The sequence below is a fragment of the Phycodurus eques genome, chromosome 10 (assembly GCF_024500275.1).
Source record: "Phycodurus eques isolate BA_2022a chromosome 10, UOR_Pequ_1.1, whole genome shotgun sequence".
Lineage (NCBI taxonomy): Eukaryota > Metazoa > Chordata > Actinopteri > Syngnathiformes > Syngnathidae > Phycodurus > Phycodurus eques.
The window spans coordinates 19663031-19687122 of NC_084534.1; the positions used below are offsets into that span (position 1 = coordinate 19663031).

Below are 24092 nucleotides of genomic sequence, written 5' to 3' on the forward strand. Positions count from 1 at the left end.
CGGGGGAATTTGTGGATTTTACACCTAATTGGGTCCCTGCATCACACTACAAACACAGGTCAAAACGTAACTATAATAAAAGAGGAAGACAGAATACGTAGCTGACTCAGTCACGAACTGACTAATGAATTAAATGACTGACTGACCAAATCAGTCAGCAACCAACTGACTAACTCACCATTTAACTAATTGATAGACTACCAGTCTTACTTAATAACAAAGTGACTAACTGACTGACTGACCGACTGACTGTGCCCGAATAATTACACAACTGACAGACTCACTAACTAATTGACTCACTGACCAAGTAAGTAACTAGTAAATTATGGGATTGGTGACAACTGACTGACTTACTAAGTAACAAACTAACTGACTGACTAACTGGATGGATGAGGAATTGACTGCTTGAGTTACTAATTGACCGTCCGATTAATGGCCTGCCTAACTTACTGACTGACCAACCAACTGTGCCTAAGATAATTATCACAGTTGGTTGGTCAGGGACTAACTGACTTATTGACTAACTAACTCACTTACTGAGTGACCAACTAAGTAACTAACTAATTGACTAACTAACTGACTACCTACCTACACGAATGATAAACTGGAAAAAAGTATGACTCAGTGAGTGAGTGACCAACAAAATATCCTGATCATTTACAGACTGACTATCTACAGTAACAAACCAACTGGCTGACTATCTAACTGACTAGCTAACTTGACTAACTGATTAACTCACTGACAAACCAACCAAGTAAAAATTGATTGGCTAAACTATTGACCAACTAAGATCCTGAATAACTCTCTAGCTCACTGAATGACTAACCACCTAAGTAACTAACTGACCAACTGATTGACTGACTATGGATGCTAGCTCTATAATTTCAGTGAGTTTGATTCAACTGTCATAAACAAAATGTTTCTCTTTTTAAGTGAGGACAAGTGTTGAGGAGGAGGTGACTTGTGGCTAATTGTAAGAAAGAGTAGGCGTTAATAGTCAAAGGGATAGAGCGTACCACCCCCAGGGGTGAGACAAAGAGGATACGCTACCTGTGTTCTGGTGTCCGTCTTCCACTGCGCCTCCTTCCAGGAAAATGTGGAACAATAAGACAAAATAAAGGACAAGAAATCTCCTGAGCTCCATTGCAGCTCACCACCAAATAACCACTTGACACAATATACAGTATTTCAAGTATGCACGTTAGAAATGTGATTAAGCATATGATTTGAAAGCTTTAGGATGTTGGACACAAAGATTATTTTAATTTTGTATTTATTTATTTTATTTTTTTGCCGGGGAATATGCTCCTATAGAAAATTGTGTATTAATTATTTAAAAAGAATTAAACATCGTCTCAATATCTTGCCTTTCTTTTCTTTCTTCTCTTCTTCCTCCACTCCAGCTCCGAGCAGGGTGAAGATGATTCCAGTCTGCGAATTGACGCCCACTGCGGTCACCACCATGCGCCCTGAGCCCTCCATGACATGGGTCCCTGGAGGTAAGATATTGTTATTCATGGTGTTTGCAAAAGTGTTGTTTGCTTTTTCTTAATATTGTGCTATGCTAATTTTATGAAAAATCCTATAGTAGTAACCATATTTTAACTGTAATAAACTAAATTTAAGTTCAAATGGATGCCACAGCATAAGAAGTATGCAGTTCCTTGTACAACCAATCAGCAAAGAAAGGTAAAAATAATAATAATAATTATAAGGGAACTGTTAAATTAAACACAATGAAAGGAAATTTTCATCACACTTTTCCCTCTTTGCCATCACTGTTACCTCTCTGTTGCGGCATCAAATACAATACAGAAACAAAATGAAAAAAAAAAAACACAAGCAAAAGACTGGTCTAATCATAATATTTATATCATTTATATCCCTAAGAGTAACATTCATCCATCCATTTTCCGAACTGCTGATCCTCACTCGGGTCACAGGTGTGGGGAGAACATGCAAATTCCACACAGGCTAGGCCGTATTTGAGCCCAGGTTCCCAGAACCCTGTGTGCTAACCAGTCGTCCACTGTGCTGCCAAGAGTAACATAATTAACAATATTCAATTCAATATAGAGGATTATAGTCTGATTAAATTGTTCTAACATTTAGCTATAGAAATATAGTTGAGATATAGTTGACAATAATGGAAAATCCTGAAAAACATAGTTAGAGCACACGCAAACACACTCGCATGCACACAAAGTGAGCATGATTAACCTTTGGGAGAATATGGGTGAATTTGAGGCTAATTAACGAAGGCAGAAAAACGGCACACGGCTAATTATCCAAGGAGAAACAAAACGCTAAAGAGAGATTAATCCACTTTTTTTTATAAAATTTAATCAGACATATTCTGCGACTCCTACAACTACTGAACGTGATTTATCTCACGCAGCAAACACTTAAAGATAAGTTTGGCACTCGCAAAGGGGAAACGTGTCAGCTTCGAGCTTTTAATTAACAACCTTTTTCCTTTGTCTGAATGAATGCCAAGGTAGTGAATTAAATGCATTTAGAGAGAATTCTGTATCTAAAAAGAAAGCCTTTGCGTATAATTTAACCAAAAGCAATCCTCTGAAAAGCAAAATCTTGTACCTTGACTTACGAGTGACCGAAATTAGTTTTTGGAGATACAAGCCATTCCTCGGCCGAAGTTTGCTTTGACTCGCGAGCAAAAACTTGAGATACGAGTACTGTATGGTGGCAGTGAGCTCAACTCGACTCACTACACAACAAGCAGCAGTTTGGCAAATAGGGAGCAATTTGTCAAAAAAGAGGCTTTCATTTATTTATTGTCACACCCAGTTGAAGTTTACTGTTAAACTAAACTAACATGTTGTGAATTTACAACAACCACATAACATTGCTTTATACAGAAGTCTGCTAGTTTAAAGCTAACATACAATGCATAACAGCATAGACAGGGTAACAAATAGCCTCAGTGTTGCAGTGTGCTAACCCTTTTAGCAACTGATATTTGAACACAAACGGTGAAGCTATACATGTAGACACACAATGTAACAAAACTCAAAGGCATAGATTCATCATCCTCTGTGAAAACAAAATAATATTACTGCACCTTACTGAGTTACTTGGCTGTGAAATGTTTCTTTATTTGTGTCTGTATGTCTACATTATATTGCCCCCTGGTGGCCAAGGCTCACACACCAGAAGGAACACAAGTTGGGGCTGGAACTGAATAATGGCATTTCCATTCATTTCAATGGGGAATCAAACTGCTGTATTTTCGATTCTGCTACAGTGACACTAGAAAACTGACGGTGTCGTTATTTTTGCAAACATATTCAATTTATTGAGGTTTTCCATTGGGGATAATATATTAAACCTGAACAATAACTTAGTTGGAATATGTACAAACTGTTAAGCATGACATGTCTTATTATATAAATTGGATGTTTTTTTAATCAATATGAACACCACACTAAGCCTTATTACTGCTGGAAGGATGACTATCAAATTCATAATGAACAACGACAACACCTTTAGTCAGGTGAGTACTGTTGATATTATTTTGATTGCTCAAGTTACAGGAAAAATGTCACTTTTCTACCAATTGCCATGCATCATTTTTGCATGAAATCTTAATAGATTCCCATGAGACCAGGAGGAAGCATTTAAGCGCAACATCTATGGAAACAAAAGTGATATAGTCTAAGTCGGTGTAATAATTAGTGCTGGGACTTTCTTTTCTGCACTGCTGGCAACACTGAACCTTTCTCAGTGCCTTTATTACAGTGTAGTGCTGCGTGTGGACCCCTTTAAGAGGGGGAGCAGTAAAGAGAGTGAGGGAACGATAATTGCTTGGTCCCCTGGATGAAATGTTTCACAAACTGCCCGCCTGGTTGTGTTTAAATAAACTGTGTGACAAAGAATTTGCTTATTAGTAACACGTTCAGCAGCGCGCATGCACACCTTAACTAATGTTAGCGTTGTCGAGTTTGCGTAAGTCTACTTTATCTAACTGAAAGAGGATGAGAAGCGGACTCTGCGGTATTGTGTGATCACGTTTCTGCACGAATAGTCTAAGTCTAGACACCCCTCTTACCAATAAAGTTCAGATGTTCTAGTAAGCTTTTCCTGACATTGTTCTAGTCAAAACCCTGGCATTTCAACAGGGATGTGTTGAGTTATTAGTTCCACTGTATTTGTGAGTTTGTTCACATACCGGACAGCAACATGGGGTCTTTGTCCGCGGCCTTCTTCACGTGATCAGACTCTCCGGTCAGCGACGACTCGTCAATCTTCAGGTCATTGCCTTGAATCAATACGCCGTCGGTGGGGAGCAAATCACCTGAGAGAAAAAAGAGGGGCACTTGGCATAAAACTGACACTCTTGCATTAAAACGGTTGTTCGTGTATAGATTTTTATTTTTTTTTGCTAACAACAATAGACACCAGTGTTGTATGTAGCAAAAAATATTTATATATACAGGTACATGCATATGTTTAGAATAATAATTAGTTAGGACATAGCAGCTCATCCAATAGGAGAGATGGTGGTGGAAAAAAAACATCAACTCTATAAATTGATACATGTATAGCTTTTTTGCCAGATACGGTACTACGCTGCTGGTTACTGTTGCTGCTGTTCTCATTCATTTTTTATACATTTATTCATGTACAACTTGCCACTGACATCCACACATTTTTCATTCATGTACAGTTGCCACATACATTGGTGCTCTCATTCTGCTCAGTCTGATTGTTTGATGTTGCAAATAGATGTGCTTGTGTGCTGCTACCATCCACTTAGCTGCTGTAAAATTACAATTCCCCCGTTTAGGGACTACTAAAGGCTCTTGATAAAGTACCGGTAATCAATTAATCAGGAATAACTAGGAACAATTTCGGGAGGAAGAAGATTCTGATGGCACAGCAGGATCTGGGGGAGTTTAGGCTCATCTGTGTATGAGCCACAGCTCCACAATGACCACTTTGAAGTGTACTGCATACTAAGCAGGGCACAGTTTCTTTTTGACCACGTCACAGCAAGTCATCTGTTTTGTGTCCCAGAGCAAGGGACACTTGGACCTAGTAGTGACACCTCCAATTTCTCCTCCATGCTGTTTTCACTGTAGAAGCCCAAATCTCTTGCTGTTTACGCTGAAGTCACTCCGTCACCATCTCTCCTATTGGATGAGCTGATATGGCCTAACAGTGCGCTGCACCCAGAATTGACATTTTTCAATGCAGGCACCACCTTGTGTGGCACCAGGCTTCGCGGCATGGCTCTCCGCTCTTGCGCCGCAGGAGCATGACACAATTAATGGGTTGGTTGATGCCGCACTGCACGGTGGAAAGTACAGGGTGAACATTACACTAAAACATATGATACATGATATACAGTGAATCCAGAAATTATTCACAGTGCTTTACTTTTTCCACATTTTGTTTGAATTGAATTGATTTTGGAATAAGGCTGTAACACAACAGAATTTGGGGGAAAAAAGTGAAGCACTTTGTTTACTTTCAGGATTCACTCTACATTCATACATTTTCTATACTGCTTAATCTGTTGAGCGTCACGGGTGAGCAGAAGCAGGGTACAGGGCACACATAGATAAACATTCACACATTCACACTCACATTCACCCCTATAGATATTGTATATATATACAATATATATATATATACAATATATATATATTTAGAATGTTCAATTGCATCTATGTTTTTGGGGAAAGTGGGAGCAAGTACTCAGAGAAAAACACACAGTTGGATACCCACCATATTTAATTTGCGCAATGTCGCCCACCAGTATGTCCGATACGGGCAGCTGGATGACTTGGCTTCCGCGGACCACCTGGAACTTCTGCTCCTGCTCGATGCGGCTCTGCAGCCCGCGGAACTGCTTCTCCTTGGACCAGTCGTTGAAGGCAGTCACCAGCACCACGCAGACCACCGACAGGAGGATGGCGGCGCCCTCGATCCAGCCCGCTTCCGCCTCGCCCTCGTCCTCCACGCCGCCCTTCAGCGTGCCACAAGCTGTCCAAGGGAGACAGGTTTGTGTGGAAAACTGTGCGATTTAACGTGTTTCCACAAATAACTTCTACTCTCATAGAAGGATTACAAATAAAAAAATTTATTTAATGTGTGGGCTTGGCAAAGGTCTGTGCTCTATTGAGTGGTCCTATTTGGGAGTGAATCTCATAAACACAATGCCTAACCCAAAATCCCCAAACCACTATAACTGGATATCAAGGATCATGATTAATTTGGTTTGGACCATAAAACACCTCTGGCTGCATTTGAAACTGGAGTCTGTGTTGTGGTCATTAAATTTGCAAAGCATTTAAATGAAATGTATCATTTTAATATTGACTTTTGTTGCTTTAACCTAGCGTGCAGCAATAATGAAGCTTGAAGCACAGCTGCTGCTGTCCATGGTGCTGAAGTTCCAATTGAGAACTCTATTTTTCACTTTTCACAATACTGTAATTTATTTTTAGTTATTATTTTCCCAGTTCCATCTTGCCATCTTCTTTGGACTGGAACCTTCATGACCTAATGGCGTTGCATAAATAAACTAATAGATGAGAAATAATAAAATATAAATTTAAGAATATAAGACATCAAAACAAAATAAAATATTACCTTAAAATGTAAAATGAAAATGAAATTGTAAATCACAAAAATATTAATTAAACCTTACATAATATATCATGTAAAAAAAATCATTAAAAATGAAATACTCATAGAAAAATAAACAAAATAAATTAAAAACAAAATGAATATTAAAATGGATTTTAAAATTAGACAATATTCGTATAAAACTAAAAGAAAAAAGCAACTTAAAAATAAAAATAAACATCTACTTAAAATATAATATTAGATTAAAAATATAATATCACCTTACAATGATACATAGAATAACCAAACAAGATATTAAGAACTAATATCTAATAAAATATCAACTTAAAAAGAAAATATTAAATATAAAAATAAAACAACTTCAAACATATCAAATACAAAACGAAATATCAAACTAAAAAGAAAATGTAATATCACATTAAAATAAAATAATACATCAAAAATTGTCAACAACAAAACACATTTTTAAAATCTAGCGCTATATTGACATCACATAAGAATACTGATGCAAGCAATCAGTCACTTTGTGCACCTTTTCACAGCAAATCATCATCCTGCCTTGTGTGCATATTCCTCTCCACCATTCAGTCTCCACTTAATATGCATCGACGAGTTAAAAGGTAGATTTTTTTTTTTTATGACTAAGTTATGAGCATAATGATTTCTTCAGCAAAAGCCGGCCTCGTTTGCCGAGTGCGCACTACTCACTCTGCTGTCTTAACAGGCAGACGCACAAATGAGAAGACAGTTAGCATATCAATATATTTGCGTAGTCTTGCAACTTTTAAGAGTTTAATAATCGATCAATTTATCTGGATAATTTAACCATCCAGCATGCTACACACAAAATATAAATAACACCATTTCTGTTTCCTCTGGTGATTCTCTAAAGTTTTTACACTCCTCAAAATGATGACTTGTCCCTTTTGACAAAGCGGGCCGAGTTCCATTACTCTCGTTACACTGCGGGAGGTGGTGACTTATGGCGCTGACTCAGTGCCTCGTTATGGGTCTTCATTTCCTGTTTCACGGCTCACGGGGCTAATGTATGGACAACTGGCGCTCAAGGTTATTTCTCGACGCAACACTTCATTAACCTCCCGCTAACATGGCCGTGCACATGCAAGTATATGCGGTGAGTCATATGACACGCCAAGCCCCCCCCCCCCTACCGTGAAACCTGACCATGAAATTCAGAACCAAACATTTAGGTGTGAGCGTGTGTCAGCAGTGTTATACATTAGTTGATTTGAGTCAGAATGATATAATCAGGACTCGTTTTGTGCATTTAAAATAAAATAAAAGACCGCTCAGTAAAGAGTAGACCACCGCTACGGCTGAACAATCCTAAAAATGTCTGTCTGGGGGCAATCTTGTGTAAATGTGTGTTGATTTGTGAATTGAGTTAAAACATAACACACAAATAGGTGCAGATATGGGAAGCGCTCATTAAGACCTTTGATTTGAAATATGACTCATTGTGGTTTGTTGAAAATCAAATAACCAAGATACGGTACATGGTGAATAGCAAGTAATTCTCTGCCAATTTGTGAGTTGTTGAGTGCAATAAGGTAGTGGAGATTGGTGACCATTGCAGGCAAAAAAAAAAAAAATACAGATTATTTTTCCCACTATCTCATCATATAAGAGACTATTGATAAAATGGCTACAGATCTTGAAAGCCCTCATCAAGACCTTTAATTTGAAGCATGACTTGATGTGTTTTTTGTAAATCAAATAATACATCCATCCATTTTCTGAGCCGCTTCTCCTCACTAAGGGTCGCGGGCGTGCTGGAGTCTATCCCAGCTATCATCGGGCAGGAGGCGGGGTACACCCTGAACTGTTTGCCAGCCAATCGCAGGGCACATACAAACAAACAACCATTCGCACTCACATTCACAACTACGGGCAATTTAGAGTTGTCAATTAACCTACCACGCATGTTTTTGGGATGTGGGAGGAAACCGGAGTGCCCGGAGAAAACCCATGCAGGCACGGGAAGAACATGCAGACCCTACACTGGCGGGTCCGGGGATTGAACCCCGGTCCTCAGAACTGTGAGGCAGACACTCTAACCAGTTGTACACCGTGCCTGCCGAAATCAAATAATTTATATGGTAAATATTTACCATTAATGTTATGTCATCATGGGGCGGTATTGACAAATTAAAGCTCTGGTAAGTCCTCATCCAGACTTTTAATTTGAGACATGACTTCATGTTTTGCAAATCAAAGAACCCATATGGTGAATATGAAGTCACTTTATGGCGTTTGGTGAATTTAATAAGCAGTGGCGATTGGCGATCATTTTGAGATGAGAAAAAAACTTTGTTATACAAAACTTTGTAATACAAAATAATTACAGACCTTATTAAAACAAACTATAAACACATTACAAACATATTTGAACACAAAGCAACAAACTGCAAGCATAAAATGTGTAGAAAATCCCGTGTGGTACATGCACGTACCTTTAAAAGGCGGGGCCTGGTGGGGCAGTGTGTGATTGGCGAGTATGCATGTGAGTGTGTGTGTGTGTGTGTGTGTGTGTGTGTGTGTGTGTGTGTGTGTGTGTGTGTGAGCTGTACTCATGCAACGTCTGCATGAGTGTGCTTAATAGTTGAAAAGCGCATCGGTGACTGCTCTCCTTTCCCACATGGGAAGACATTAAAGTAAATTAAATTCAAACAAAAAGAAGAAGCAACGGAGATAAATAAGTGAACTCACACTCTCCGGTGCTCTCTCCGGGCGGGTGGTAGAAGGAGAGGCCCAGCGAGATGAGGGCGGCCACCTCCAGGATGATGAGGGTGACGTCCTGCAGGGCCTCCCATACCAGCTGCAGGAAGGTTTTTGGCTTCTTTGGAGGTATCAGATTTTTCCCGAATTCTTCTTTCCTCTTGTCCAAGTCACCTTGGGCACCCGTGAGTCCTGAGACAGAGAAGAAAGGCCACGAGGATGGTCACTAACAGGACGGAACGATTGTGTGGGAACCAAATAATATTGTCATATTCAAGTTGTTGACGCCTTATAAGGAAAAACAAACAATCAATCTATCTGTAGAAAGTCACTGCTCAGGATCCAAAGCATACCACATCGTGTGCTAACTATCTATGGAAAGGCTACACTCATGAGCCAAAGCATACCACTACTGTATCTATGGAAACGAATCACTGATCATCCTACTAATACCACACCAATCGGTATCAATCTATCCATCTACTCTGCATTTAAAGGAACAGCTCATTATCCGAAGTATACCACATCATGCCCAATCTATCTATGGGAAGGATACATTCATGAACCAAAGTATACCACGTCATGTTCCCGATATATCTATCCATCTATGGAAAGTAAGAGCTCCTGAACCAAAGTATACCACATCATGTGTTTTCTATCATCAATCTATGTACCTTATGCAAAGAAACTGCACATGATCCAAAGTATACCACATCATGCGTTATTTATCCAACAATCTGTATTTAAAAGAACAGTTCACGATCCAAAGGAAATCACATCATGTGTTAGCGATTTATCTCCCAATCTATGCAAATGAACAGCTCCAGATCCATTTTTTTATTTTTTATTTGATTGATCTCTGTCTATCTATCTATGGAAAGGATCCGCTCAGAATACAATGCATACCAAATTGAGGATGAACTATCAATCGACCTGTGGAAAAGAACAGGTCATGATCCAAAGCATACCACATCGCTGGCTATCTATCTATGGAAAGAAAGTACTTCTCATTGTTGTGCCATAGTGTGTTTGCACAGCAGCATTGTGCACTCTCACACAAGAGCAGAGATTAGCACGACATTATGTCACGCGGTTGCGCGTCATCAGGATCTCCCGGGAGTGCCCCTGGATGGTACCTGATAAAGTGTCACGTGTGCGCCTCATCAGCACAAAATAACCAGTGAATGACAAGAGGGAGTGGCTGAAGCATCTAATGAATACGGATGTGCAGAGGAGGGAGAAAAGAGGGGAGGACACAAGGAAAGAGAAGCATTCCCGGCTGCTACGTAGGAGAATGCCCTTGTTACAAATAGATCTGTCTATAAATAGCCTCATTATGTATTCCCTTTTAATTGTCTCTGGGAGAGGACCGAGCATGCTCTCTCATTGATCTCGTCCCGCATCACACATGTACGCGCACGTGTGGTTTTTGTGCATCTCGGCGAGTCATGACCGTCAGCACGTGCTCGGCGTGTGTGTGACAATTAATGACCTTTTGATGTCCTTTCAGCCGCGTCGTCAATAAACACTATTTTCCACTGCATCAAAAGGGTTTATTCTTCCACGGCAGGAACGTGAAATCAATAAATAAGCAAATCTCCGCGTGGCCCACATTTCCACGCGGGTGAGGGAGCGAGCGGCGAAACTGCATGGACTGCTGTTAGCCGTCATTAGCATGGCTAGCAGTGATGTGACATCAAAAAATAGAATCCGCCGCATGCATATTAATGTTTGGGCTGCGGTGTAATGGGACTTCATGGCTCGCTGCAGCATCCGAGATGAAATTTAACCTCAGTGCTCATGGCGACAAGATTATTTTTGAAATCTTGATGCCTGTTGTTTTTTTCAAATAGAATGTTGCACAATAAAGCCACTACAGTTAGTAGATATACCAATTTATATGTTACTGACTGTATTGTTTCTGTTAAAACATAATAAAAGGTTACATTAAAGTGTGTTACATTGCATAATGCTGTGTTTCATACTCTGGTGCTGCGTCACGTTATTTTGCGTAGCGTTACATTGTGTGGCGTTACATTGTGTTGCGTTACACAGAGTTGCGTTACATTGGGGAGAAAAATTACAAAGAAATTAAAATTGCATTACATTGGCCCATCCCAAGTTGTACTGCGTTACGATGTGTTACGTTTCGTTATGTTGCACTACGTGACATTGGTCTGCATTACGTGACGCAAAGTATGATATGCCTGTCAGAAAGTTAATTACATTATTCTGTGTTATGTTGCGCTGCACTACATTGCGCTGCCCTGAGTTACATGCCACTATGTTGTGCAATGTCATGTTTAGGTCAAGCAAGATTTTGGTCTGCTGTGTTACGCTTCAGTTTGTTAAATATTATGTTGAGGTGTGTTACACTTTGATACATTATCTTGATTTTTCTTGCATTATGTTATGCTGTTACGCTGTGTTACTTTGTGTTCTGTTGCATTACACAGAGCTGAGTTGCACAATGCTATATTTCAAAATGCAGCATTGCGTTGGACTGCATTAAGTTGTGCTCCGTTACGTTGCGCTGCATTGCGCCACGCTGCGTTATGTCGCGCTGTTTGTTTTTACATTGAGCAGTTAGAATCCAAAACAGTCATTCCTGACTGGAAAATTCTCTGTTAGCAGTCTGTGTAGCATTCCGCAGCAGATTTAGTTGGGTGGGATTAATACTTTCAGGCCACCTAATTGCTCAGCCCATGGTCACTGAGAAGTGGACAGAAATAGTGGGCCGATGCATTGGTGACTCACAACTACCTGTGATGTGATTGAGGGTGAGTTATGTGTCATGTTGTGAAGCCTGGGAACCAAAACAAAAACACACATACACGTACATTATAGATAAATCACATTAATCTATGTGTAAAACATGAGAAAATGTATCATAGTTTATGAGGCAGCGACTTATCAGAAAAACAACAACTGACCTTGACTACAGCATTGCTGATTATGCATCTTGTATCTTAACCTCCTAAATTTGGTTACAAGCCATCAATCCACTTTTTCCATATTTGCTCGCTGCACTCCACAGGACGTTATGTAACGACACACACATTCTTAAAGCGCATTTTGAATATAGATGATGTGTATTAGAGTGCGACTGATTTTTTTTAAATAATCAAACAAAGCATGGAAATAGAGCGTAAATGTTGACTAAGTACGTTGTAGTTCGGTGGGCATCAAAGCCAAGCAAAGACTGGTATATAGTAGTTACTTGGTTAACTAAAAACGGTTTTAACCATTGAGGAATCCTGAGGAGAAAAAATGTCCCGTCCCATTGAAAAGCACTGAAAATGATATATTTTAACCCTCACTTATTTTAATATAAATTAATGCAATGAATTATTTTAAAAAGAGATGTTTTTATATTTCCCCCATGCAAAGGTTGCATCAAACGATCACCTTTTCCTATTTTCTACAAGGACGCCTCACTACAGAAATGACACGTGACATATTGATGTTGGACCTTGCACAACACTGTGACATAAGCACTTAGCGAATTGTTATTGAGTCAGAGCTGTGACAGTTTCGTCCCTTTATCACCTCTTAAGTAGCCAACAATTTACATGTATTCATGATTTGTTTTTATACTTTGAATAGTCATAACATTATGAGATTAAAGATGTCTTTTGACGGGATAAAAGTGTTAATATGACAAAGTTGTAGTCATATCTTAAAGGAAAGTAATATATGCTTTTTTTTTAAATGTGCTAATACTAGGGGTTAAAGTTACACTTGCAAAAAATATCAATTGTTTACAATTACAGCTGTTTTTTTACAGTTGTATTTTATCATGAGAATATATGTTTGTATTTTTGCCATTCATTTGCAGTCTGGATGCAGAGGGGTGAACAACGTCTGATCTGAAAGGGAAGTCTCAGAATCTCCAATCTCTAAAGACAACACAAAAATTGCCTTGATTTGTTGCTAGTCGCTTTTTTTCAAAGACAGTCACTCAAGGGGTCAGGAATAGTTGCAAAATGTAGCCACAAAGTTGTGAAGTTGGCAACACTGAGTAGCCTCCGGTCATTGTGTTAATGAAAGGCATTTGTATGAGACAGAACCACCCTCCCAAAACTGACTGATTTCAACAAGAGTGTAATTCTTCATCATTTGTGTATTTTGACCAAAGAATGTCAGAGACCTTTTGTTAAGACATATGGTGATAAATCCTGAAAAGAATTGCATTAGCACTCCTTTAACCGATGTTTGTTTTTATTAATAAAGAAAGCTTCCCCCCCCCCTAAACATATAAGAAAGCAAATGAGCCAAAGGAGTAAAGCATTATGAGAGCTGTTTAAAGGCGGATAGAGAGTATGGCAGCTGTTTGTTCTCCCTCTAATAGTTCATGGCTGCTAATTCGCTGATCTGTCAAATGTTGCCTGCTCTGATTCAAATCTGCTGTGACAAACTGCGCCTACCTAACATCCTGTTTCCAAATACACGAGACGGGAACATGAAAACCAAGAGAAAAAAAAAATGTCCCTCTCTCTCTCTGCATGAGAGGATTTTTTTCTCCCAGTCAGTAGGGACATGATGGCATATTTTAACAGGGGCTAAAAATAGATCTCCATGGAAACGCTATGCGTCCCACTCGTGTGGAAATACCTGCAACTCCAAACCTTGGAGAATGTGTGAATTAAGTGTGTGTGGTCCACCTTTATCTGCGTGTCCAGGAGCACGCTTGCAGAAAGCAGGAAAAGATGACTGGGAAATGAAAGTATGAAGTGACCTTTAAATATCCTTGAAGAGCAGCAAAGGGATTATACAGTAGTTTATATTCAAGTTAGTTCTCAAGATATTTATCGCCTGTGCATTTTATTTTGCGCTTTCCCCCCATCGCCCGCAAATCACCATGGCAACAGGCCGCCGTGATGATCATCAACGTATTGATGCGAGAAAAGTGGAGTGAATCAATATGTCCTCTGTGTATTCTCAGCCTTCACTCTTTGAAAAACGAGCCGGGAATAAAAAGCAGAAACGGCAGCGACGCTTCAAGCGTGACTCAGAGGGAGAAAGCGCAAGAGAGAGCACACGGCGACAGAGAGAGTAGGCCGACTGACTCTATCTTGAATGATAAGCCATCAGCGAGCGAGCGAACGAGCGCCTAAAAGGTGTCTAATTATCGTGCTGCCGATGGAGTGATGGAGAAATGTGTCACAGTGTCCTTGACAGTGACCTACATCATAACGCCAAGTCTAGCATTTACCAAGGAGTATCAGGGAACGCAAAACAGATATACAGTGGTGCCTTGAGATAAAAGTTTAATTTTTTCTGTGACCACACTCCCGATTCAAAGGGGATAGGGACAGGGCCGGACCGCAAATAGCAAAAATCGGATACCTGATGACCATTATAAGCACCAACGAGCGTTTTCAGAGTTGGTTACATTCCGTATATAGCGGAGTCTAGTAGTCTTCTTTTGTATGGAAAAAAATATATAATACATATTTATTTATTTATTTATTTTTTTACCTCTGCCATGGAGTTGGTCTTTATTACCATATATTTTATTTGTCTGTATGTTTAAGTGCCTCCTTCCTCCATTTTTTAAAATGTTTATTTTTTTTTATTATATTATTTACACTTCAGTCGGCTACAAGACAACAGCGGGATGAGCGAGTATGTCGGCTCTGCTGCCAAAGAAGAAGTCACATATGGGTGGCACCACACTGTCCACTCCCAGCAAGCAATATAAATAAATCAAAGGGATGACACAAGGAAGGAAGTGGACCGCACCCAGTAGCACAGCAGGTCCACCTACTGTTACATGAATATGCACAAAGGACGAGGGAACATCCCAATCAACATACTCGCAGATTGGATGGATGGACGGATGGAAGGACGGACGGACGGACCCGTGGGTGGAGGGGTGAATTACGTGCAGCGTGAGGGCAGCTGATGTTGATTTGTCATGACTTGAGTAACAGCAATTAACATGCAAGCTTACACCGAGCAATGCACACACCATTGAGCAGTAAAATCTCCCAGGCCTAATCTAGCATGCAGGCAAACAAATACAAAAAAACAACAAACAGATGAATGTCAAACCATAGCGCGCACACGTCAGGATTGTACCATGTTTGAGTCTGGAAATAAGTATGACATTTTCTCATTTATTTGTTTTATTTTTACTTTTTGGGATAAGAATGAAACTTTTCTTTCCCTTAAAAAAACAAGATGTTTTTGTCAAGTCAATAAGACTTTTTTTTTTTTTTTAAATAACAGATAGGAGGTAGACAGCTAGCTAGCTAAATAGCTTACTACCAAGACAGTTAGCTAGCTAGCCAAAACAGACAGACAGACAGACAGACAGACAGACAGACAGACAGACAGACAGACAGACAGACAGACAGACAGACAGACAGACAGACAGACAGACAGACAGACAGACAGACAGACAGATAGATAGATAGATAGATAGATAGATAGATAGATAGATAGATAGATAGATAGATAGATAGATAGATAGATAGATAGATAGATAGATAGATAGATAGATAGATAGATCGATCGATCGATCGATCGATCGATCGATCGATCGATCGATAGATAGATAGATAGATAGATAGATAGATCTTCTTAGATAGATAGAGCATTCTGAATTAGCTGCAGCTGTTTAATGTTCTTTTGGGGGAGTCCAGTCAGAAGACCATTATAATAGTCAAGTCTACTTCACTCTGGATATGTTCTTCAGCTGGTAGAAGGCAGTTTTAGTAATTGATTTGATATGACTGTTGAACGTCAGGTCAGAATCAGTACACGTCGGTTTCGGACTTGGTCTTTGGTTTTTAAACACAGTGACTCCAGGTATTTACAGTACTAACAGCAAACCGTTTTTCTTTATTGCCAAAAACAATTATCTCAATTTTATTGTGGTTTAATTGAAGAAAGTGACACAACACCTCAATACAACTGTAGTCATCTGGAGACACTGCAAGATATAACTGTGTGTCATCTGAGTATCCCAAGTTTTCTGAAATGTTAAAGTGTTTCATCTTTTGTTTTTGTGTTTTCTGAAATGTTAAAGTGTTTCACAATTTGTTATCTTGTTTTGCACTTCCAGGCCACCGTAGTTTTCTCTACAGTTTTTTTGTCAATTGTATCAAATTCTAACATGGTAATAGAGGTTTTCCTGGGTGGCTTCAGATGTAGCATCATTTTTTTATTTTGCTGATTTGTGCTGATATTTAACCCGATAGATTGTATTTTTTCCTTAAAATAAGCAAATTCATTGCATTTATCTGCTGTTAGGAGTTCTGGAGCTATTCGATTCGGGGGAGTTGCGAGTACTATTTGTTTACAGCTGTCATTTTTAGAAGCAAATACATGTTCAGTGAGTACACTCCTGCAGCGGTCATAGGCCATATTCAAATTAAGAAAACCTTAGTTACATACAAAGCTTAGTTACATATTAAATATTAATGAGAAATCCGGCCGTCTCATCTGCCAGGCGTAAAACACCAACTACAATAGCTTGAAAACGGCATCCTGGACATTTCCAACCCAAATTATCTTACAAACCATCACCACCACCAAAAGGACATCGAAAAATATAAATCTAAAAATTATATTCAAATTATAAAATAATTATAAAACGAAAAAATTAAACATAAATTTGATGGCATGAGACCTTTTATTTAACAAAATGTATTTTTTGGAGTGGGGTGTCTTTGATTTTGTTTATTTGTTAGCTAGCAGGCTACTTCCTGGTTTCCTAGTCAAAGACATGGTCAGAGGTCAAGCCATATAAACAAACAAAGCTCAGTCAGTCAGTGCTGCCTGTCCCATCACGTCTCATTCACTGTAGCTACATAAGTTAGCACTAATGCTAAAACTAACAACACAAGAAGTGTCCTGGCTGGTCCAACCAACCGACCATTTAGTAGAATTTGCAAGGTCACCATGACAATGACCTAACGACCGACCGACCCTCTTCTTTACGAGCCAGACGTTTTAGTTTTAAGGCCACATATTTTTAATAGCCCTGGAGAACAGTGCAGTGTTCAGAGCTTTACAACAAGCCAGATCAAATGAAGACAATAGAACGTGCAAGTGTGAGTGTGTGTGTGTGCGTGTGTGTGTGTGTGTGTGTGGGGGGGGGGGGGCAGCTGTACAAGTGGGTGAGTTTAGCTGTCAGGCACGGTGCTCGATGAGACTGACTCATGCAAGAGATAACGGAGGGGAGTGAGAGAACACAGCTCACAACTCCCTCTTTCACACACGCATGTACACACACAAACGTGCATACACGCAACGACACGCGCACACACTCTTCACTCTCATGTCACTTCACAATGTATGTGGGCATCAATGTTCGGGGCAATTTTATAAAGATGAAACGAAGTGTGTGAGAAGAACAATTGAAGAAGTCATCCTACGTTAAATTTGGCATCTTCTGACCAAAACACACAATCACATACACATACACATGCAGACACACACACACACACTCTTTTGTTTCCATGACAATGATTCTTGCAGCTTCTACTTTTTCTTTCGGCTTGTCCCGTTAGGGGTCGCCACAGCGTGTCATCCTTTTCCATTTCTGCCGCATCCTCCTCTCTAACACCAACTGCCCTCATGTCTTCCTTCAGTACATATATCAACCTCTAATTTGGTCTTCCTCGAGATCTCTTTTCTGGCAGCTCCATCTTCATCATCCTTTAACAATATACTCACTCTCTCTCCTCTGGATATGTCCAAACTATCGAGGTCTGCTCTTTCTAACTTTGTCTCCAAAACATCTAACCTTGGCTGTCCCTCTGATGGTCTTATTTCTAATCCTATCCAACCTGCTCACTCGTAGAGAGAACGGCAACATCTTAATTTCTGCCACCTCCAGCTCTGCTTCCTGTTGTCTCTTCACTGCCACTGTCTCTAATCTGTACATCATGGCTGGCCTCACCACTATTTTATAAACCTTCATCCTAGCAGAGACTCTTCTGTCACATAATACACCTGACATCTTCCTCCACCCGTTCCAACCAGCTTAGACCCGTTCCTTCACTTCCTTACCACACTCACCATTGCTCTGGACTGTTGACCCCAAGTATTTGAAGTCCCCCACCCTTGCTATCTCTTCTCCCTGTAGCCTCACTCTCCCCCTCCACCCCTCTCATTCATGCACATATATTCTGTTTTACTTCGGCTAATCTTTATTCCTCTCTTCCAGTGCATGCCTCCACCTTTCTAACTGTTCCTCCACCTCTTCCCTGCTTTCACTGCAGATCACAATGTCAACTGCGAACATCATGGTCCATGGGAATTCCAGTCTAACCTCATCTGTCAGCCTATCCATCACCAATGCAAACAAGAAGCGACTCAGGGCTGATCCCTGATGCAGACCCACCTCCACCTTAAATTCCTCTCTCACACTTACGGCACACCTCACCACTGTTCTCCTGCCCTCATATGTCCTGTATTATTCTAACATACTTCTAATATGCAGTACCACAGTTCCTCTCTGGGTACTCTGTCACAGGCTTTCTCTAGATCTACAAAGACACAATGTAGCTCCTTCTGACCTTCTCTATACTTTTCCATCAACACCCTCAAGGCAAATAATGCATCTGTGGTACTCTTTTTACGCATGAAACCATAATGTTGCTCGCAAATACTCACATCTGTCCTGAGTCTAGCCTCCGCTACTCTTTCCCAAAACTTCATTATGTGGCTCATCAACTTTATTCCTCTATAGTTCCCACAGCTCTGCACATCAACCTTGTTATTAAAAATGGGCACCAGCACAGTTTTCCTCCATTCCTCAGGCATCTTCTCACCCGCTAGAATTATGTTGAACAAGCTGGTAAAAAACTCCACAGCCACCTCTCCTAGATGCTTCCATACCGCCATAGGAATGTCATCAGGACCAACTGCCTTTCCATTTTTCATCCTCTTTAATGCCTTTCTAACGTCCCCCTTACTAATCATGGCCACTTCCTGTTCCACCACACTTGCCTTTTGTACTCTTCCTTCTCTCTCATTTTTGTCATTCATTCCAGTCCTCAAATTATTCTTTCCATCTCTCCAGCACTCAACTGGCACAGTCAGCATATTTCCCACTATATCCTTTATCATCCTAACCTGCTGCACATCCTTCCCATTTGTATCCCTCTGCCTGGCCAACCTGCATAGATCATGTTCTCCTTCTTTAGTGTCCAACCTGGCGTACATGTCATCATCCTTTTCCACCCTTACCTTTGCCATAAGTCGGCTCTCCATGTATTCCTTTCTCCTCTCCTCGGTCCTCTCAGTGTCCCATTTCTTAGCTAAACTCTTTCCTTGTATGATTTCCTGTACTTTGAGGTTCCACCACCAAGTCTCCTTCTCCCCTTTCCTACCAGAAGATACACCAAGTACTCTCCTGATTGTCTCTCTGATCACTTTGGCTGTAGAGGTCCAGTCTTCTGGAAGCTCCTCCTGTCCAGCGAGAGCCTGTCTCACTTCTTCTCGAAAAGCCTTACAACACGTTTCCTTTCTCATCTTCCACCACATGGTTCTCTGCTCTGCCTTTGTCTTCTTAATATTCCTCCCCACCACCAGGGTCATTTTACACACCATAATCCTATGCTGTCTAGCAACACTCTCCCCTACCACTACATTACACTCCTTCAGATTACATCGTCTGCACAAAATGTAATCCACCTGTGTGCTACTACCTCCACTCTTGTAGGTCACCCTATGTTCCTCCCTCTTCTGGAAGAAAGTGTTCACTACAGCCATTACCATCCTTTTTGCAAAATCTACCACCATCTGTTCCTCCATGTTGCTTTCCTGGATGCCAAATTCATCACTTCTTCGTCACAATGATTCTTGCAGTTTTTTGTTAATCCTTTTTGAAATGTGGGAAATTATGTAAAACAATTATGAAACAACAACAAAAACACATTTAAAAGACATGTAATAAAGGGATATAAATGTGGCTTGGTTTTCAATTCATTGGACTTTTCATCCATTTCAAGTGTAAGAGTGCACAATTGTGTTGTTGTGAGAGGCCTGAATTTTAATCCTGCATGTAATGACTCACAGTGAACAGCTATAATCAGACATGCTGTCCAAAGCATGGACCAAATGTTGGTTTTTGACAGGCCTGAGTCATACTGTATGGGTAAATAAGTGCATCCATTCATTGTCGATACTGCTTGTCCTCATTAGGCTCATGGGTGAGCTGAAGCCTATCCCAGTTGACTTTGGGTGGGAGTCAGGGCGAAAGCCCACCAAAAACTTGCCTTAGCCCACCCTATGGCTTCGTCCTCAAAATATTTTTTTGCCTGCTAACTCTTTTTTTTATGCTGAAGAATGAACAGGCTCAAATGGTCCAGTAGTTAAATCGAGTCAGGGCTGGACTGGCTATAGCGCACACCAGGCAGGTTTCTGTTGTTGATTTTTTTCCCTTTTTTTTTTCCCCACTAAGAGACCGGACCACAATTTATAGGGGGCGGACCATTTGTCCAATTCCAAGATGGACAGTGAATTGAACCAATCAGAAGTTGCACAAAGTGGCCCGCCCAACCTCTTCGTGAAATGTGAAAGAGGCGACCCATAGGTCCATCTTTAATATAGACAGTGGACAAAAGTTGCCCCACTCCTTCCATGCACTCTCTCGTCTCTCGTTTCACTCTGGCTGAAGCTGAATAGAAAGAAATTGGAGAATCTCATCTTAGATTCTGTAAAATGTGCTAACATCACAGGTATGTTCACTGCCTGTGGCCTCCACGTTTGTGACATTAATGCTCCCGCAACAGCAGGTAGAACAGGTGAGCAGCGGGAAACTGCATATAGTACTGCCAGTAAGCAGGTTTTGACTTTGAGATGAGGGAGGCAATGATAGCTAGCATCCATTACATTACATGTATTGCGCAATGGCGATTGATTACTATTACCAATTTACATTAATACTAACCAATCGCCATTGCTCATGACATTGTAACATTCCGTACTCCCCAAAATCTTGCAGTCACAGTACCTTATTCTGATAAAATTGCAAATTAACGATTCAACATTTTCAAATCAATGAAAACTGAGTATGAAAACTGGGACAAGATTTCTGCCCCCCAAAAAATATCACTTCAACACAGTTCCTTGACAAAAAAAAGCCTCAAATATGTGAATTTGTGAATAGTGAACCACAAATATGCGGAGGACTGCTGTACTGTTGGTGCAGTAGCGTGGGCATCCATTTGATGTGTGATTTTTTTGCAATGTGTTGTCAAACACACACAAACAGACTCACAAAATAAGCAATGAAATGCACACAATACGCAACTCAACAACCCTCGGAAATATATGAAAAGTGAGAGTGCACTTTACAAAGTGGGAGGAAGGGTGCGTGACCATCTTGTATCACCCATCTGGGTGTAAGTCTCTGGTTTCAGCCCTGGGATCAGATACACTTGAAACACAATAGGGGGGACAACCATTCATATCCAAAGTATCAGAGAGAGTCATGAAATAGTCATGACAGGTAAGTGAAATGGACAACTAAATCAGCGATTGTATGAACACACTGGCATTTTCTTTTTTTTAATGAATTAAAGGTGACATTATGGAAATGTGACTTTTTCTTTTGTATACAAAAAAGTTGGGTCTCTGGAGTGCCTGCCCACCAATCAAGTGTGAAATTAAACAACCAAGTAACATGTCTGTGAACGGCAATTTTGAATTTTACTGAAATGTGATGTCACAATCCAGCTAAGTGGCATTATAATAACCGCCCCACACTGAGTTTTTATGCCCATGACATGATCAGCTAGGCTGGGCAAAGATCCAGAACCACTTTCAAGCAACAGCTAGAATAACTACAATGTTTGAAACACTCATTTAGAGACATGCAGAAACACCACATCCCCATTGGTAAGAAGCCCCTGCTATCATGTCGAAGCCAAAAGGTAAGCAGCATTGCACTGAGTTTATGTGTTGAGTTGTATGCGCAGATTAGTGTTAGCTAACAGCTCTGACATAATTGTTCTGTGAAGTTGTCAATGCAGTGGCAGTGGGGGTTATTTGTGTTTAGTGATGTGTCGATGTGCGACATACACAAAGTGTACTACTTGAAATGCTGCCTTTACGGTTTGAAATGCTTTCATTGCCCAACCCCCACCCCCGCCCCACCCACACACACCCCACCCCCACTCTCTGGACATGGTCATTGGTCCAGATAATATGTGGCAGTTAGACAGGGCCAAAAAAAAAAGACAGTGTATGAAAAGTGTTCCACAATCGTATCTCTTGAATTATTCTGACAAAAGCATATAAGACATGTTAATTGGATTTTTTTTTATCATGGCTCATTTAAAGCATCGTGTGTGTGTGTCTGTGTGTGTGTGTGTGTGTGTGTTTTCAATTAGGCCCACAAGCACTAGAGCCATAGGAACAATGGTAGCGTATTGAGCTATGTTTGACTGAAGTATCACACGACTGAGCCGGTGAAATCCTTTCCAAAACAACAACAAATGATCCATCTGCCACATGAATTCATCTCCGTCAATACTCCTGAAATAACATAGGTGCGTTTACAAAGTTTTTTAGTTTTTTCGGGTGGTGAGTAAACCTATGGTCATGTACGGCCCAGTTTGTGAATCCCTTCAAGGTGTGGCATTCGCTACACACGAGACGTTTGGTCAAGCCCTTACCTATAGCATTGCAGGGAATCCCTGCATATTCGTTTTTCGGCTTATGCCTTTGCCTATATTGCCCTATCATTTATTATTGTGTGTAAATCCATTGAATGACTAATACGGTTTGTGTAATGTGCTATTGTTCACCAATGTGCGATGTCACTTCAGTTTGAGCAAGTTTTTTTGTTGTCTACTATGCTAGTTAATACTATTAATGAGCATCATATCAAGGTGTTTTATTTGTGTTGAATATTTTAACTACCGGGACCAGTAATGCTCAGGGCCACCGGGCAGTTGTCCAGTTTTGTTTGACACCGTTGCTTGTGACGTGTGTAATGACAATAAATAAAAAATAAATCTAATTTAATCTACACGTGGTTCAAATTTGGTAGCAATCATACACAGTCTAAAGTTTATGTTTGAAGAACTCCCTAGAAATGGTCAAAATGACCCGCTAATGACAGTGTCAAACCCGTAAAGCAGACTTTCTGTCATTTACAAGTCATTTTATGCTTGATGCAAAGCCTCCGAACAACGCACCCTTGCTACTGTATCTATAAATGCGGGGATGGGTTCGGGTTAAAGAGTCATATGCCCTTATTAAGCAAAACAGAGCTGTAGCTGCTCCCAGGTTTGTGCATCTTAAAAACACACGTTGAGATGGAGAGTGTCCTGGTACCACTCTACAGAGTGTTAAGATAGACGAGGGAGAGGCCAACCCAGGAAAAGTGCTGACATGAAGAGAAATGAGTCGGTTGTAGCTGGGGAGGGACTGCGTTCGCAGCTAAAAGCATCAACACGCCTGTCAACTTACTCGTCACACCGCCGTCTTCCAAGTGGTGGTTCACACTCAGGACATTTAGCAGGACATGAGCTGAATGTAAATGCACAATGGAATACTGGAGGACGAAGCACTTGGATTGGAAGCTGAGGAGGTTACACCCTTTTACATTTTTTAAATATTTCCAGCTCACCGTACAGTACAATCTGACGGTTTTAAGATTGGCTACGATAAGTAAAATAGGCTAACTATGAATGTTAAAATAAGCAAAATAAAATGAGGTAAAAAAAGAAAGAAAAAGAAAGCTCGTATAAGTAAACTGAGCTAATTTT

The 24092-nt window shown here is 40.3% G+C and overlaps 1 protein-coding gene across 10 annotated transcripts in view; it reads right to left on the minus strand.

The window, feature by feature from the left end:
• atp2b2 (ATPase plasma membrane Ca2+ transporting 2) overlaps window positions 1-24092 on the minus strand; it is a 125484-nt gene that overhangs the window by 52553 nt on the left and 48839 nt on the right. For all 10 annotated transcript variants that reach the window (XM_061687314.1, XM_061687313.1, XM_061687312.1 and 7 more), the window contains exons 3-7: window positions 9346-9546; window positions 5752-6009; window positions 4190-4315; window positions 1368-1493; window positions 1051-1083 (exon numbers count right to left, since the gene is read on the minus strand). In XM_061687314.1, coding sequence (XP_061543298.1) covers window positions 1051-1083; window positions 1368-1493; window positions 4190-4315; window positions 5752-6009; window positions 9346-9546 — 744 coding nt within the window. The remainder of the gene's footprint in view (window positions 1-1050; window positions 1084-1367; window positions 1494-4189; window positions 4316-5751; window positions 6010-9345; window positions 9547-24092) is intronic.